At 55.1% G+C, this 17,386-nt stretch overlaps 6 protein-coding genes across 6 annotated transcripts; 2 read left to right on the top strand and 4 right to left on the bottom strand.

Moving 5' to 3' along the window:
* Positions 1-23: 23 nt before the first annotated feature.
* On the bottom strand, positions 24-2,832 carry DL89DRAFT_264955 (uncharacterized protein). The gene is given in 5 exon segments (XM_040886446.1): positions 24-161; positions 181-661; positions 685-869; positions 889-1,853; positions 1,876-2,832. The coding sequence occupies 5 exon segments, from the start codon at positions 2,819-2,821 to the stop codon at positions 138-140; spliced, it is 2,601 nt and encodes an 866-aa protein (XP_040746089.1). The 5' UTR covers positions 2,822-2,832; the 3' UTR covers positions 24-137.
* Positions 2,833-3,377: 545 nt separating this feature from the next.
* On the top strand, positions 3,378-4,201 carry DL89DRAFT_82388 (uncharacterized protein). The gene has a single exon (XM_040892115.1). It carries the CDS (start codon positions 3,588-3,590, stop codon positions 4,107-4,109), a length of 522 nt encoding a protein of 173 aa, XP_040746088.1. The 5' UTR covers positions 3,378-3,587; the 3' UTR covers positions 4,110-4,201.
* Positions 4,202-5,385: 1,184 nt separating this feature from the next.
* DL89DRAFT_273965 (ARM repeat-containing protein) lies at positions 5,386-8,220 on the top strand (the record flags this gene model as incomplete). Its single annotated transcript, XM_040889126.1, is given in 7 exon segments — positions 5,386-5,484; positions 5,593-6,035; positions 6,055-6,512; positions 6,568-7,166; positions 7,186-7,785; positions 7,857-7,946; positions 7,966-8,220. 7 exon segments carry the CDS (start codon positions 5,386-5,388, stop codon positions 8,218-8,220), a joined length of 2,544 nt encoding a protein of 847 aa, XP_040746087.1.
* Positions 8,221-12,115: 3,895 nt separating this feature from the next.
* Positions 12,116-13,100, bottom strand: DL89DRAFT_273964 (3-hydroxyisobutyrate dehydrogenase; the record flags this gene model as incomplete). The annotated part of the gene is given in 2 exon segments (XM_040889125.1): positions 12,116-12,919; positions 12,939-13,100. 2 exon segments carry the CDS (start codon positions 13,098-13,100, stop codon positions 12,116-12,118), a joined length of 966 nt encoding a protein of 321 aa, XP_040746086.1.
* Positions 13,101-13,740: 640 nt separating this feature from the next.
* DL89DRAFT_308369 (uncharacterized protein) lies at positions 13,741-14,560 on the bottom strand (the record flags this gene model as incomplete). The annotated part of the gene is made up of 1 exon (XM_040890929.1): positions 13,741-14,560. A coding segment is annotated over exon 1 (492 nt), but the record flags the coding sequence as incomplete, so codon positions are not given.
* A 131-nt stretch (positions 14,561-14,691) lies between these two features.
* On the bottom strand, positions 14,692-16,591 carry DL89DRAFT_264952 (uncharacterized protein). Its single transcript, XM_040886445.1, has 6 exons — positions 16,240-16,591; positions 15,762-16,214; positions 15,609-15,690; positions 15,153-15,552; positions 15,074-15,115; positions 14,692-15,018 (listed from the first exon to the last, which is right to left on the bottom strand). The coding sequence occupies exons 1-6, from the start codon at positions 16,570-16,572 to the stop codon at positions 14,748-14,750; spliced, it is 1,581 nt and encodes a 526-aa protein (XP_040746084.1). The 5' UTR covers positions 16,573-16,591; the 3' UTR covers positions 14,692-14,747.
* Between the last annotated feature and the right edge of the window lie 795 nt (positions 16,592-17,386).

Here is a 17,386-nt window from a genome sequence, read left to right as displayed (position 1 = left end):
TTTCAGTATCCAGGTGAGCTCTGTGGATGGAATTTAAAAAAAAAACGCACAATGCATTATCTCACGTCATTCACCACAAACACCGAATATATGCAGTTTCGAGCTGTACAGGCCTTTGTGGGAGCACCTAGGCTGGCTTAGTCGTCGTACGAGTCACCACCCTGCCGCTCCACGGAATACATGCTTGGCGATCTTGCATCCCCAGCGCATCAGCGGTTTCTCGGCATCCGACACGAGCGCACAATCCTTGACGAAGTGGTGGAAGAAGAACATGATGCCCTGGCACATGGTTGCATTGGGCACAGCCTTGACAAACGTCTCGCGCAATGCCTCCACATCCTGGTCGCTCTGCTTCTTGTGCAGCAAGAACAGCGTCGAGAACAGAATCTGGAAAAACACGCGCGCCTTGTGCCCGACCTTCGCAAAGGTCACAGTCTTGAGAATCAGCAGCGACAACACCTGCTTGTCGATCAGCCAGGCGTACAGCTTGGCTACATTGACGATACGCCGCAATGGCACGTCGGTCTCATTGCCCTCGTCGGTGTTGATGCGGCCCAGCCCGCCCACGTCGGTCTCGCCCATCTCACGCAGGAAATCCCACAGCGCGTACTGCATTGTCAGCCGGTACGAGTTGTGGTAGCTGCACAGCTTGAATGGCAACCTAGGGAATAGAATGGATTGTACGCCTTCTCCTGGCCGCAGCAGTGCAGAAGCACGCGGATCACCTCGCGCACCTGCGTCTTCTTGAGATCAAGCTTGAGCAGCCGCTCGAATGCATCGGCGTAGTCATCGCTGCTCAGCAGGGTCACGAAGATGCTGCGCCGCACGTCTGTGTTCATATGCTGCTCCTTGGCCATCTTCAGCAGCCGCTCCATTTCGGCATTGGACGTCCATCTCCGTCGATTGCTTGATCGTCGATTCGGTGCCGACCTGGTTGCCGACCCACGACGCGCCGACCAGCCACCACTTGCCCTTGGTCTCGATATCACGGATGTCCTGCAGTCCAATGTTGATGGGCTCCGCTGCACCCACTGCACGCCGCTTGTCCATGTTGCCCAGGAAGCGCTTGAGTTTGACCACGTTCTCTGCGTTCTGTGACATCGTCTGCCGCATCCGGTTGTCCTTCAAGTTGATGAGGCTCTCGACCATAAATTTACAGCGGACAGAGAATCTGTCGCTGTTGCTGTTCACAGTCTCGCTGACCTTTTGCACAATTTCCTTCAGTGCCAATGGGTCGTCCTTGCGCAGCTGGATGCCAGACACGCGGATGATCTTGAGCAGCAGCTCGGCGCTGAACTCATTTATATCCTGGATGCACATGCGGATGACGTCGTAGACGAGCTGGCACGAGATTACCTGGAAGTTGTACAGCTCGGCAATATAGACTGTCAGGTTCTGGCACTCCTTGCCAGCCGACCCTTCATCTGTATCGTCCTCACCTGCCCTGAATGCCTCCAGACCGAGCTCGAAGCGCTTGTCGTATTCCTCCATCAGCTTCTGCACCAAATGCGCGACCGGCTCCAGACCAACTGCACGGTATATCGCGCCGACCAGAGCGGCATTGACGTACAGGAATGTGTCAAGCATGTGGATGCGCGAGCGGATCGACTGCAGCAGCAAGCCGGTCAGCACCTCGGTGACATGGTGGCGCGGGTGCTTCTGGTACTGCTCCTCGATCTGCCCAATGATGCCTTCGATGTTCGACTCGCTCAGTCGGTTGAGCTGCCCCTGGAGCACCTTGCGAATCGCCGCTGTCCGCTCGTCCTCGTCGCTGGCTTGCCGCCTGCGAAGGCTGGGCGGAATGTATTTGGTCACGCTGGTCGGTTGCTTTGTCTCCTCGGGTTTTGTCTCCTCTTCAACATCAGACTCGGCCACTGTCAGACTCATCCACCTCAGACTCATCCACCTCATCCACGTCCTCCGAGTCATCTTCGTCGTCATCTGATAGATCGTCCATCTCTGCATCGGACAGACTCACATTAACATCGATCCCTTGGCTGCGGTACATCTCAGCAACATCGCTGTCCTCGTCGTCCTCATCCTCATCCACATCTGATCCAAAATTGTTGAGACCAAACATATCGTCGTCCTCATCCCCATCTAGGTCGCTGCCAATCGCGGCATCATCCCCAGAGTCATCGTCGAGGCTCTCTCCCTCTGATTCGGATTCGATCACTGGCTCAGATTCAGACCCGTCATCTTCAGCATCGCTCTTTGTAGGTTTCGGCGTTGCCTCAGGCTTCTTTTCGGCAGCAGCGACACGAATATCTTTCGATCCAAATTCAATGCCATCAAACAGCTCGCCCAGGCCCTCATTAAAGAATGCGTTCTCCAGCTTGCCGCCCTTCTTGATCCCAAGGTTGCGCTCCAGTCTGCGCAACTCGCGGTCCTCCAGATCATCGGCTGGATTGCCCTTGCTCTGGATCCCTGCCTCCTTGTCTACGTTCTCAATGAGATTCGAGTCCCTGAGCATCTCGTACAGGCCCTGGTTCTTCTTGGCAAACTTTGTAAGCTGCGCGCGATCATCGACCTTCTTTTTCTTCTCTTTCCTCTCTTGCTTTGCTACCGGCTTCTTCACAGGCTGTTCGGGCTTCTCGGGCGTGGCGAACCCACGGTTGCGCCTATGCGAGTCGTTCTTGCGCTGCTTCTTGTCTGTCCGTGCTTGCTTGCGTGCGAGCTTGCGGTTTTTGATCGTGGGTTTGTATTTTTTCGTGAACCGGCTGGTGTCCTCGTTTTTGCCCGGTGTGTCGTTGGAGAGCTTGTTTGCCAGCTGCTTCGGCAGCTCTGTGTTGCCCTGCTGCTGCTTGCGCTTCGGTGGCATTGTAAGAAAAGAAAGCAATTTAGCGAAGACAAGAGGTGTGGAATGCAGTCAGCAGAAGAAAAAAGCGCTGAAAAAAAAAAGCTACAAGGGCAAATCCAGTAATCTAATATGGTTTTCGCATGTACCTTGTAGCACGCCAGTGCCATCTCGGCAGGCACAGGCCACAGGCAGCGGCGGTGTGTTCTGTCACTGAGCAGAGTCACAGTGAACCGAGCCGCACTTGACTGCAGACTGCCAGTTGTGGGCTGGACCGTGCCGAGGATCTCTAGACAAGAGTCCATCCTGCGCTCACTCTGCATCTACTGTGGGCTCTGGCTGGCAATTGTATGCCTTTGAACAGTTCGCCTGAATGCTAATTATAGAGGGGCTTTGGGTAGAGATCGCCTTTATTTACTCGAAATCCTTGGTTCCACAATTAGTACTTGTCGTGGCACTGTCACCACGAGCTGTTTGTGGCTCCCTTTTACCCGGGTCGTATGTGAGAGAGCTAGTGAGAGAACTAGTGGGAGGCTAGATGCATCGCTTGGGCTGGGCCCTGTAGGGTCAGACTAGCCTTCTTCTGCTCTCTACCACCTTTCTGCATTTGCCCTTCAATACCGTTGCTACTCGTGTATCATGTCTTCAACACTATCCTCAAGGAAATGGCTGCTGATCGCGCTTACAGGGCTCACCATACTGACTGTCGTTGGCATCTTCCAAGCTGTATCTTACCTTGCTGACGGCTCTGCAGCCAAGGAGGTTGCTGGTGCGCGCGAGTGGATCCTGAATGGACTACGCGCAAATACATACAGCTTTAAGGCAGCAGCGAGCGCGCAGGCACTTTGACAGGTACCTGCAAGCAATCCACCAACGGATCCACAACGAGGATCTGTACTCGTACTGCCACCAGAGCAACTTTAACGACAAATTCATACGGTCGGCCGAGCGGCGCTACAGGAATCTAACCGACCCCTCAACAAACATGCGCGTCTTTATCGCTGTCAACCTGTATAATAGCGAAAAGATCTTGCCCAATATGGCCGCACAGCTCCTGTCTTTTGCCCAGCTGCTGGGCAACCATCGCGTTTTCATCTCGATGTATGAGAACGGATCTGGCGATTTGACCAAAGAGATTCTGCGTGAATTCAGCCCGACATTGGACGCATTAAATGTGCCGCACCGCATTGTGGTCGATGGCAATCCCCGACCCTCCTCGTTCCACCGGATCGAGTACATGGCGCAGATCCGAAACAAGCATTGGAGCCGCTCTACGAGCAGTCGCGGGAGTACGACCGGGTTGTGTTCCTGAACGATGTGTTCTTTTGCCCGTCCGACTTGATGGAGTTGGTTTATCAGGCGGAGACCCAAGGATGCACATTTGACGTGTGGCGAGGATTTTGAGAAGCGGTACGGGATGCTGCGGTTCTACGACACATGGGTGTCGCGCGACATCCAGGGCAACGCGTTCAACAACCAGTACCGCAGCATCGCCGATGACTACAATGCTGTCTCGGGCCAGGTCTTCAACCACCCGTTCCAGGTGCAGTGCTGCTGGAATGGCATTGCCGTGCTGGACGCAAGTGTGTTTGACGAAGGAATCCGATTCAGGCGTAGCAATGCAACAGAGTGCTCGGCGTCAGAGTGCTCGCTCTTGTGCAACGACATGTGGGCCAAGGGGTACAATCGCGCGGTAGTTGTCCCGCGGATCAAGGTCGCGTATGCAACTGATGCCAGAGACGAGCTCCGTCTGCCATACAACTTCCCGCGCGATGCCAAGTTGGGTGGGATGGTCCAGCATGAAGGTCGACTATGAAGCAGGTCCTAAGGAGGTGTACTGCCATCCCCTGAACGAGGTTGGTGCCATGGCAGCCCGACGGCCCAGCATCCATGGTCCCGCTCGGGTAGTCATGTGCCAATACATGTATGTCTGTGATGGCTGTGGCATGCGCACATACCCGGATTTGTCCAGCGCCGGCGGGTGACAAACGTGCTACTGCAGCCGTCAGCCGCTGGCTCGAAAGAATCCGGGGATGTGTGCAGCAAGGTGGGGGCGTGCCTAATCCGCCATGTCTCTGGGCACCCCCTCGCTGCAGCTCGGAACCGAGTCCACAATTGCACATGCTGCAGGTAGCTGGGCAACTCCCTTGAAACAAGGGGCTTGGCGATCAGCGGATCAGAATCAAGCGCCAATGCGAGACTTCAGGAAAGTTGAAACACTCCTGTTTGCTCTGCTTTTCACCCCTTGAAAAATTTTGCGGCCTTGAGCAGCGAGCCCTCGCCTACGACATCGCCTCCCCGGCCTTTTCCAGGCGTTGCACGTTTAATTTTCAGTCTCTCCCCTTTTCTCGCTATAAAGACCAGTTTGTCGTATTTTCTTGAATACCCTCACACCTTCTCTCATTACGGAAAGCGTACACATTTGACGGAAGGCATTGGTTTGGCGATTTTTATTCCAGCACCAATCCCTCAGCATAATTATTCATTGTCAGGCATTAAAAGTCTTACGCCCTTTTCCAGTTCTTTCCACAAAGAAACACTGCCCACATTAGTTCGAATTAAGGGAAACCCAGTCAGTAGCAGCAACAATGGAGTGGCGACCGGACCCCGTCAGTCTGAATGAGCTCATGCAGCTCCTGACTAACACACAATCCAACGACAACCAGGTCCAGCAGGAGAACAACAGGGTAAGCAGAACAGCATGAAGAACCAGCAAACATCAGTCTACACCAACCCTCCTCACCCGCAATGTATTTTTAGCTGACAAGAGGCATTGTTTCGCTCTCCCCCTGTAGAGGCTGAACGAGCTGAGAAAGGTTGACGACTACATCAACTACCTGCTCTATGTTCTTATCAACATGCAGGAGGCCACTGGGCCGGTGCGTGCAGTGGCAGGACTGCTGCTGAAGAACAATGTGCGCCAGGACTTTGACAAAATCCCGACCGATGTGCTCAGCTATGTCAAGATCCGGTCGCTGGAGGCAGTTGGCGACAATGACACGCTGGTGCGCCATACGCTGGGCACAGTGATTGCGACGATTGTAGCGCTGGGCCACATCTCGAGCTGGCCCGAGATTCTGCCGCGGCTGATGGCGCTGCTGGACTCTGACCAGTACACAGTGGTCGAGGGTGCGTGGGATATTCTGCGCAAGATTTGTGAAGAGTGCACGCGCGAGCTGGAGGAGCCGTTCGAGGACGGCACGCGCCCCCTCAACATCATGCTGCCCAAGTTCATGACGTTCTTCAGCTCCGGCCAGCCAGGTGCTGCGCGAGTATGCGATTTCAACGACCACGCTGTTTGTCAGCCAGCGGTCCGAGTCGATGCAGCCGCTGATCGACACGTTTGTTGTGGAGCTGTTCAAGCGTGCCAACGACGAGAACGCAGAGGTGCTCAAGGCCGTGTGCAAGGCCGTGGTTGCTCTGCTCGAGTCGCGGCCCGACAAGCTGGCGCCCGAGCTCGAGAACGTCGTCAACTACATGCTGCACACCACGCAGCACTCGGACCCGGACATCGCCATGGAGGCGTGCGAGTTCTGGCTTACGTTCTGCGAGCTGGATGGCATGGTCCAGAACCTGGAGCCGTATCTGGACAGGGTTATCCCGACGCTGATGCGCGGCATGCAGTACTCGGAGGAGGACCTGCTTATGCTCGACAACGATGACGATGACGCGGTTGTGCCCGACTCGGAGCAGGATATCAAGCCGCGCCATCACCGTGCTCGCATGCACGACCACCAAACCGAGGGCCAGGGAACATCCGGCCAACGAAGGCGATAACAGCGATGCGGAGGACGGCGACTATGAGTACGACAGCGACGATGACGACGACGTCTACGCCGAGTGGAACCTGCGCAAGTGCTCGGCCGCCAGTCTCGACGTTATGTCGACTGTATTTGGCGACCGCATCCTGCGTTTCGTGCTGCCTGTGCTGAACGATGAGCTGCGCAGCGACGACTGGCGTGTGCAGGAGGCTGGCATTCTGGCTCTGGGCGCTATTGCCGAGGGGTGCATGAGCGGCATGGAGGAGCACCTGGCCCACCTTATGCCGATGCTTGTTGGGTGGTTCCGCCACGAGAAGGCGCTGGTGCGCTCGATTGCGTGCTGGACTGCCAGCCGCTACGGGCGCTGGGCCATCTTTGGAGACCAGCCCAACACAATCACCAGCTACTTTGAGCCGCTGCTGAGCGGTCTGCTGGACGCCATGGTCGACAAGAACAAGCGCGTGCAGGAGGCGGCATGCAGTGCCTTTGCCACGGTCGAGGAGGAGGCTGGGCCGTACATGGCGCCCTATATCCACCCCGTGCTCGAGAAGCTGATGCTGGCATTCACACAGTACCAGCGCAAGAACCTGATCATCCTGTACGATGCGGTCGGCACGCTGGCCTGAGGCCGTCGGATCGGAGCTGAACCAGCAGAATTACATTGATATGCTGATGCCGCACCTGCTGACGCGGTGGGAGAGCGTGCAGACCGAGGACCAGCATATGTTCCCGCTGTTCGAGTGCCTGTCGGCGATAGCCCTGGCCCTTGGCCCCGGCTTCAAGCAGTTTGCTCCGTCTGTGTATGAGCGCTGCGTGCGGATCGTGGCCGACACGCTGCAGCTCTCGCAGCTGGCGTCGCAGGACCAGTCGATTGAAGCCCCCGACAAGGACCTGGTGATTGTTGCGCTTGATCTTATCAGCGCCATCATCCAGGCGCTGGGCAGCGACGCACAGATCCTGGTGGCCATCAACGACGGTGTCGTACTGCAGCTGGTCGGCCTGTGCATGATGGACCCGGTCACCGACGTGCGGCAATCGGCGTTTGCTCTGCTTGGCGACCTGGCCATGCACAGCTTCCCGCTGCTCCTGCCGCAGCTGAGCTCGATCATGCAGCAGCTTATCCCGCAGATCGACCGCAACTTCTCGCACATCAACGTGTGCAACAACGCTGCGTGGTCGGCTGGTGAGATTGCCCTGAAGGCTGGCAGCGAGATTATGGCCACGTATGTGCCGGAGCTAGGTGCCGCGCCTGACCCTGCTGCTCAACAACCCGGCTACCCCTGGGTACGCTGGCCGAGAATGCCGCCATCACCCTCGGCCGTCTGGGCGCCGTGTGCCCGCAGCAGCTGGCGCCCAGCCTTGGCGAGTTTGCTGAGCGCTGGTGCCTGGTGCTGACTAACGTCAGAGGACAACGAGGAGAAGGCGTCGGCGTTCCACGGCTTCATGTCGATGATTGGCGCCAACCCGGCTGGCATCTCGGCCGCCTTCCCGCAATTCTGCCAGGCTGCGCTCAACTGGCAGACACCCGAGCCGGCCCTGGAGGACATGTTCCTGCAGACCTTCTCTGGGCTGCGGCAGATGGCCGGCGAGTCGTGGGAGGCCAACATGGGCATGTTCGATCCGCGGATGCGCGAGCTGATCAGACAGCGGTTCCACGTCTAAGGCGGCTTCAGGCGATATGCCAGGCATGGGGAGGGCAGCAAGACTCTCCCTCGCAGATCAGCCCGTCATCCAGCAGTTGTTTCTTCTTTCTCTAGTCATAGCTTTTTTTTAAAACATAACTCTTGGTCAGATTTCAGCTACAGGTTACCCGCTGCTGGACTACATGTCGTCGAGGTCCACGTCCAGGCAGTCGAGCGCATCCACATCAGTGTCAGAGAGAACGTCAGGCATCGACCACTGCGACAATCGCCCGCCAACAACCGACTCGTCGTTGTATTCGTCCAGGCTGGCCGATGGCGGCGAGTCGGTGTAGTCCTTTTTCATAATCCGTACCACGGTCGTCCGCCATGGCCATCGTTGTGTTCCATCTGGAGGGGCTCCTCGGCAACTCCCATGCCTCTCTCAATGTCGTCAGCAGCATCCTCAGGGATATCCTCGACGGCTGAGGCCAGCCTCGGCGAGCTTGTTCATAAACACCTGTGCGGGAACCAGTCCACCAGCATCTGTGCGGCAATAGTCGATGATCCGTCGCCACAGCGAGTTGCTTTCAAGCAGCTTGCGGCATCCAAGAATCAAGCAATGCCTTCTTGCTCGGGACAGAGCGACGTTGATGCGGTTGGTGTTCGAAATGAAGCCAACCTTGTCTGTCCTGACGCACGAAATCACAATAACCTCTCGCTCCGATCCCTGGTACGCATCGACGGTGCTGACCTGCACGCCACTTTGCTTGCCCATGACGGCGACAAGCTGGTCGCGCAGCATGTCTGCCTGGGTCTTGTACAGCGCAATGACGCCGATAGACTCAGGCCTGACGCCGTTGGCAGCCATGCGACGCACCATGCGCACAGCCATGTCGATTTCGCCGCTATTAAAGAATGACTGCGACTTTCCCTGCTGCTTCTCCTGTCCAACAGTATCCAGGAACACCAGTGGCGGAATGCCGCCCAGTATTGCTGTGCGGTCTTCCGGTGCCACGCCATGCCGCAGCTGCCCCTTGTAGAACAGCTCGTTACAGAGCGCGCCGATGCGTGGGTGGCACCTGTACTGGGTTGCGAGGAACCGCGGGCTGTATCCCATCTGCACGAGCCTATCAAACAGCCCGCGACCTAAGCCTTTGGCTTCCGCCTCCTGTGTAGCACGCGTTGTCAGTGTTGGCGGTAGCTGGAGCGGGTCGCCCACCAGCACCAGTCTTTGACACTGTGCACTGGCCAGCGCGATCATGGCCATGGGCTCGACGATCTGGCACGCCTCGTCAAGAATCACCAGAGGGAAGCTGGCGCGGTGCATAGCTGCCGTGGCTGAAGACAAGCAGGTGGTGCCGACGACGAAGGCCTTGTCCAGCACATCGCTGGTTTTTTGCTGCCGTACTCTCTGGATCGCCGATTCGATTGCGTCGATTTCCTGCTCGTCCACGGCTGCCTCGAGCATGGTCTCGAGCTCCTTGATATCGTCGGATGCACTGGCCGATGTCCGGCACACGTACGGGAGAATCTGCTTGGAGATGCGACGGAGACTGCCGACGCGCAAAAACCCGTCGTACCCAATCTTGAGCAGAGCAGAGAGCATGTTGTCAACGGCGAAGTTTGTCATGGATGAGACAAGCACGCGCAGTCGCGGCGGCTTCCCTCTCAGGTCCTCAGGCTCGTCATCATAGAAGCTGGATTTGGAACCAGTGTTGTCAAATATCTCTGGGAACTCACTGGCAATAGCGTCCAAGCAGACGACGATGGCGCTGATGAGGAAACTTTTGCCAGTGCCGAACGGGCCGTGCACGATGGTGACCGGCGATGTGTCTTCGACTGGCAGGTATATGGACACAACAGACATGACGGACTGTGCGCAGAATCTCGTTCTGGTCGCTGTTGAGCCCTAGATCGAACTGCTTCTCGTCTAAGATCACTTCGATTCTAGCAAGAGTCTGCCCGACATCGACATCTTCGGATGGTTCCGCCAAGGGCTCGATCCCGGTTTGAAGTAGGTGTGGCAGAATCGGCAAGCTCTCTGGGATAAGCTTCTCCTCGACTGTATCGATCATGGACCAGTCTGATGCCGAATCCAGGCACCGGATCGCCACCACGCTCGGAGCTGCCTTGGGCTGGCGAGCAGCCTTTGGACCGTTGTCGGAGTTGAATATCCGGGCAGCGACCTTGGCATCCTCGTCTCCAACCAGCTTCAGCTCTAGGGTGTTGTTTTTTGAGGGGCCGAAGAACGCGCTGCGTGCCAGAAACGTGTCGCCAGCCAGAAACTCGTCGCTGGTCGAGATTGCCCACGTATCGTCTTTTGCATACCCGGCATAGTTTTCTCGGCGACTGAGTTCCAATACAACAGAGTCTCCTTTGCTGAAGCCGACTGATCCTTTGCTGAGCTGCACTTTGAATGCTGACGATTCCATGTATGGCTGGCGCACCGTACAGTTGTCAAAGTACAAAATGCCGACGCTTTTGCAGACCTGCGCCATGCTGCCAGCAAGTACACGCCTGTCGCTTGGATTTAGCATTGCTGAATGGGTTGGAGCGAGCAACCGATGCTGCGTTGTCGTGCCTTTCGCGTGCCATGAAAAAGTACCGGATTGCCAGGCCAGACAGCTCCGCCATCAGGTTCTCGTTCAGCATCGCCATGAACTGCTTCTGGTACTCGCTGCAGTCCTTGAACGACACTGATGCGACGAGCTGCCGCGATGGCCCGAAGTTGTAACCCTTAGACACCCCTACGTGCTGCAAGAGCTCACTGCGTCGTGGGAAGTGCAGATATTTTGGCGCTGTCGATTTGGGAGGGACAAACGTCTTTCGGACCAGCGAACTCGAGGGGAGACTTGGATCCGGCAGAACATGCTGTATACTGTCAACGTCTTTTGATGGAGTTTTCCTGTGGACTATCGGATGGCGTGCGCTGTTTAGCCGAGAATGTTTTTCTGACCTCCTCTCCAGTGCCTCGTGTCGACGCTTCAGCAACCCCGATAGCTGTATTCCATTCTGCAGCGATGACACTGCAGCTGTCAGTGCTGCCTCCTCGCCCTTCAGCGATTCAATCTGGATCAAGTACTGGCCATGATCGATTTCACCACCAACCTCAATCGTCTTTGACTTTGGGAAATGCGAGCTAGTTAGAGTCGTCCCAGAATCATCCCTCAGCACGATTCTGCTGCTGCTCGGGTTATGCGTGAGTGTTCCTTCGGCCCATGCCTTGACCTTCTTTATCTTTTGCGTCGTGTACAGAATCGAGTAAGTAGCTGTATCCTCTCTCTTGTCTTTGTTTGGCATTTGGCCAGCGACTTCTAGGTCCACGGTTTGTGGTGGCAATGCTGCAGGGCCGGTAGGTGTCTTCTTTCCTCATCGGCCTTATAAGACTGGGTATTTTCCGCCGAGCTCTGAGCGATCCAGATACAGCTGGCGCATTTGGCCGGTGCGATGCTCTCCGCCTGTGCTGTCCCACTGCTGTTGGCAGCATCATCACCTTCTCCGCCCTGCTCTTCTTCAAGAGTCAATAGGTACCGTCCTATGTCATACTCATTCGACAGCTCTATGGACTCGCGTGCGCGCAGCCGGTAGCTGGAGATCCGGTTGTTGTCGGACATCGTACAAGGCAATCTCGCGGTGCTCTTCGTCGTACTGCGCAGCACCTACCGATGGCAGAGGTAAACTTGGTAAGCTGAAAGGATCAAACCCGCTGTGTCGCGCACATCCAGCAGTTGCCCCTACCTTCCTGCCACGCCTTGACCTTTTTCTGCTTCTGGTGCGTGTACAGTGCAGTGAATTTGCGCATTTGCAACACTCCCTGATTCGAATAGAAAATACTTTTGTTAAAAAGAGAGCGAAAGGAGGCTACAAAAGAGGTTCCCTACGTGTTTACCACAGTGTGTTCATGCGCAGCAACACCGAGCCGATCGGTCCCATTTTCACTTCTGCGACTCGGCGAGCCACTTGTAAACAACACTGAAGTCCTTCTCAGCCATGTCGCCCTGGTTCGACAGATGGCGGTAGATGCTCTCCACCAGACCACCCAGCATCAGCGGCGTCTTGGAGTCCTTGGCTGCATTGGCCACCAGGCCCAGATCCTTGAGCATAAGCTTGGACTTGAATCCGCCATTGTATCCGTTGGTGCTGGGTGCATTAGGCAGCACATCCGGCACCGGGTTCGACGTATCCGACGACCAGCAGCGGCCCGACGACGTGTTGATAATTCCAGCCAGCACGCTGGGATCCAGGCCCAGGCGAACCCCAAGGTTCAGTGCCTCGGCCGTGCCCACCATGCTGATTGCCAGGAGCAAGTTGTTGCAGATCTTGGCCGCCTGTCCCGCGCCCAGATCGCCGCACCGGACCACATTCTTTCCCATGCGCTCCAAGTACACCTTGGCCGCGTCGTAGTCCTGCGCATTCTCGCTGCCCACCATGAACGTCAAGGTACCGGCCTTGGCGCCCATAATGCCGCCCGAGATCGGTGCGTCGACGGCGCGCGCTCCCAGCCCAATCAGCTGCCTCGATACGTCGATTGACACTGAGGTGTCGATGGTGCTCGAGTCAATGCACAGTGTGTTTTTGCGCAGACCGTCCCGCACGCCGTTGTTGCCAAGGTACACAGACCGCACGTGTGCAGACTCTGGCAGAACTGTGACGATAACCGACGCCTTGTCTGCAAGGTCTGCCGGCGACGACGCTGCCGTGGCATTGGCGTTCTCGTCCTGGAACTTGGCCACGGTGTCCTTTGTTCATATCGTAGACGACGAATGGCGATTGGCTCTTTGTGCACAGGTGCGTTGCCATGTTGTAGCCCATCTGGCCCAGCCCAATGAACCCGATAGTTGGGGCGCTTGAGGAGTACTGGCGGGCGAGGAGGGGACGGGCCAGGCGGGGCACCGGAGTGCGAAGAGTCGAGGAAAGCATTTTTGTCGAAAGGTTGTGTGGGAAAGCCGCTGGAGTGCGTGTGAAAGTGTGACAGCAGAGGAGAAGAGCAATGGCGGGAGAGGCGCATTGCAAAGCCAGTGCAGTAAGGGGTTGCTGCCAGCAGGTATTGTCAGTCACCTGCAAAGGTCTGCCGCCCGCCTTCGGTGCAGGCTGAGGCTGATGATGTGGGAACCTGGTGCATGCACTTCGGGGTTCATAGAGCGTACCCCTGCCAGTCCGGGGCCAGAGGGAGCTGGCCGCTTCAGCCTGAGCAACAGCGGGGAGTGATTTCTTCTCATGAGGCCCTGTTACTCGCACAAACCTCTCCTCCTTATCCGTGGGAACAGCAGAGCGGGTGGATTTTCCAGTCGGTCCATGCCGGAAATGCCCCACTGCCGCATGTTCCTGGGAACTGGATTGCATTACACGGGCCAGAGTCAGACTGGGCAGATTTAGATATTTATTTGGCCGCTGCTGCAGACAGCGCCTGGCTGATAACTTGCTCGATCGGAACTGGCTCAACCTCGGAGAACCTGCTGTTGTCCAGCGCAAACTCGCCCCAGTCAGAGCGGGTGTGTCCATTTGCAATGAGCAGACGGAGTCGGTCGCGCAGGGTCATCCACCCGCCAGTCTTCTTCACATCCTCGGCAATCATCTCCTCGATGGGCTCTGGGGGGACATAGGTCACAGTGAACTTTCGATCCGATACCTTCTCCACCAGCCCCACCCAGTCATTGAATGACAGCGTGTGGGATGCAATGCGCACCGTCTGGTTATCAAACTCGCCTAGGCGACACAGCACAGCAACTGTGTATCTGGCGATGTCCTGGCGTGACGTGAACGAGCTTGTGATGGTGCCGTCGCCAGGGATCTCCACAGTGTGGTTCTCCAAGTCCCACTTGTACATGGGCATCAGGAACCAGTCCGCAAAGCACCCTGTCACAATATATGTATACTTTAGCGCCTGATGCTTCGAGCGCCCGTCTAACAACACGCTTCGGCGCGTAAAGTGCCACAACCTGTTTGTTGGCGGGCTTGTCAAAATCCGCACCAAACTCTGACGGCAAAAAATACTCGACTTTGGCCTTTTCAGCCGCTGAAATAAGACGCAGCTGGTCGCTGATGCCACCATAGTCCGACGATTGAAAGTACGGCAGTGTGGTCGGCAAGCGCGTCGGCTAGGTCGTCATCGCTCTTGTAATCGACGCCGCGGATGGTGAATTGCGGGTACTCGGCAAATCGGGACCGGGTGGATTCCTCTCCTTCCTTACGTGTGAGGACTGTCACCGAAAGCTTGCTGCTACATTTCAAAAACTCGTCGACGAAAAACCTGCCCAAGGCGCCAGTAACCCCGGCCACAGCTACTTTCTTGGTGATTGGCATGGCCACGATAGACGACGGATAAGTACTGCTAGAAGTGCGGTTCCAAGGGAGGCAAAGAGCGCATGCTTCGTTGAGAGCTCATCAGTTCACAAAATGCGCGGACGTAGTCTAGACAGTATCCGCTTCTCATACTAGACCATTGCCGCTGGGCGCCACATTCCCATCCTACATCTGTAACATACATTGTCCTTTTATACGTGAATGGCGCCGACATGACAAGCTTTGTTTTATTGGAACATGCCTCATAAAAATATACTAAATAGGCTAGGGCTTTGCTCTCCGAAGCTTTCCTAAGAGGTTGATATGGTGCCGTGTTTCTTCTAGTTTACTGCGGTCCACAAATGTTTCTCTTGTAACACTCACATCCGACACTCGCCATATATCATGCCTGAATGCACGGAACCTCTGAACCAACGGGCACAATGCCATTATAATGACAGCCATTTTACTGGCAGCCTGAAGCGGGTTATCAGCATGAATGTGCCCGTCGAATTGGAAGAGACGGATAGAGAGTGGAAAGTACTGGCAGTATAAGCTCATCCATGAAGTCCATATCGGCATAGAGGAGATCCAGATGCTCAAATATGTACTGCTGCAAATTTCTGAGAGGATGTCTGGCATCTGGGAGTTGGCTCTCTCGCGTGTCCTATAATGCTGTCCAGAGTTGACATGTTTCTTAGCGGATCCGTTATCGACCGCCACATACCTAGAAGCCCGCTGACCCTTCTAGTGTTGATGCGCAACTCGTCAGTTTCTGCAACCAAAATGGCCATCCGCTTAAGGTTTGGAAGATTGTGAATCAGCTGCAGCGTTTGGCGGATAGTGAGCTTGATGTTTGGTGTGTCAAGGAGCATGATATGTTGCCCAAAGCCGTCGTCTAAGAGTCCCTGTGGGTCTACCGAGATCGGGAAGCCGTAGCATTTTATGATGCTCACTTTGGTGCTAGAGTGGAACAGAGACTTGATCTCTTCAAACGACCCGAGGTATCGTCCATACGATGAGATGATTGCGTGAATAAATCTCAGCTCCTTGAAATAGCCGGGACTGAACACACCGTATGGCTCCAGGACTGGTGGTGTTCTGCTGAGACAGATCAATGTAGAGGTGCTGTAGCGTGGCTTGGACTTCCTCGAAAAATAATGTCGTTGCCAAACGGATATATGTCGCCGAGTACGAGTTTTTCAAGGGATGGGAATGGCGTACCAGCCTGGAGAGTCGAGTTGCTATAGGGTCCTCTCGATCCAATTGCCTTTCGAGGCTCATATGCAATGACCGTACTTGAGGATATACAATCGGAGCGCCATTGTCCGAGCAGACCACCTTGGTGAATATTCGCTGGTCCAGGCTAGATATTTTGAGGTCCTTTAGAGTAAAAGCGCTTTGGCGAATGATTTCCACAGCCGATGATTCGATAACAACGTGCTCCAATACCAGCGTACTCAAGGCACGGACACTGAAGGGAGAGTTGGCCAGAACTGGCTGAGTAAATAGCCCGGCAGTTAGGCACTGCACAAACAGCCTATTGGCATGCTTCCCGAAGAACTCGAAGCTTTGCACAATGCAGCGGTGAGCATTAGGAAACAGTCTGCTGATTTCAGCACAGAAGGTCTGAGCGTGCAAGATCTCATCGAGATGCGGGTCCATGTGCTCTGCCAATTCATCGTTGAAATCAAAATGAATGCTGGTGATGCTGGTGAATACAATGCCTTTGGACGGAGCAGACCTGAGAACCTCAGTGGCACAGGCCGCTCAACACATCTCGGCTCTTCCAGTGAAGTGCTATAGTTTTTGCCCGAGATATATTGCCAGAGCTGAGTGCAGTAGTCAAGGACTGTGGTGTCGACAGGTCATCAAGTATAGCTGGGCAGCACCCGATGCATCCACCATCATTGCACCACCAGATATGCTGGTACATCCGATTCAGTGTTGTGTTTCTCCACCACGAGCATACGCCAAGTAGTTTAACGACTTCTCGGAACGGGTAGCGCCTAATATCTCTGAATAGCACCCTGTTCACAGAAGTGTTCTCCAGATAGGTGATGACTCCATCAAGGATAACTGTCGGTAGGGTTTGAGCAGGAGAGGCCATAGGATTAAAATAAACGCTGTAAGAAACAAGGTGGAGAGAGGAGGGAAGGCACTTGTTTGTTTGAGCTCCTTATGTAATGCCTCTTACCAAAAACAAAATCATGAAGTGTAGATCCTGATGCCAAAAATAGTACTGCAGCTGCCGATATGACTCGTGTCATGATCTTAGTAGCTGCCTAAGAGATTGGCTATACGTGGAACATAGACTTGCCAAGTACTGGGTGGAGGTATCATTGGTATGCGCGTTATCAAAGTTTTCCATTTATTAGTCCATACTCTATGCTAATGTATTGAGAGATCCAAAAGCTGAAGATGAGAGATAAGTGAAATGTACTGGTCGCTTTTGTCAATATCTAATCTCTCAATGAACCTATCCCCATGATAAACTGATGGAAATCCCGAGCCGTCTACCACCTTGTTGGTCCGTATGCGCCTGAGTGTCGGGCACAGTATGAAGAGTACCACTGGCACCTTGCAGCATGGCCACAACCCATCCGTATATCCACTCACATCGAAAAGTATAAGTGTTGTGGAGAGCGGATAGTACTGCCTAAAGAGGTCCTCGATGAAATCTATGTCCGTGCAGATTGGGTTCAAATGGTCGAAGAGGTACTCTGTCAAATAGCCGTTTCGGTGAAAAGGGCGCTCATAGCTGGCATCGTATGAGTCGTAGCTGAGATGGCTCATATTGTCGTCAAGGTCGCTATCTTCTGGTTCAGGTTCAGGTTCAGGTTCAGGTTCTAGTTTAGTAGCATCTGTGCTCTGCTCACGGCGCCGCTTTTCCCAGATAAGTCTACATTCACCATAGCAGTAAT

The sequence above is a fragment of the Linderina pennispora genome, assembly GCF_002104995.1.
Source record: "Linderina pennispora strain ATCC 12442 chromosome Unknown DL89scaffold_2, whole genome shotgun sequence".
In the NCBI taxonomy this organism is placed as follows: Eukaryota; Fungi; Kickxellomycota; class Kickxellomycetes; order Kickxellales; family Kickxellaceae; genus Linderina; species Linderina pennispora.
Note: the sequence above shows the minus strand (reverse complement) of the source record. Positions and strands in the feature narration are given on the sequence as shown.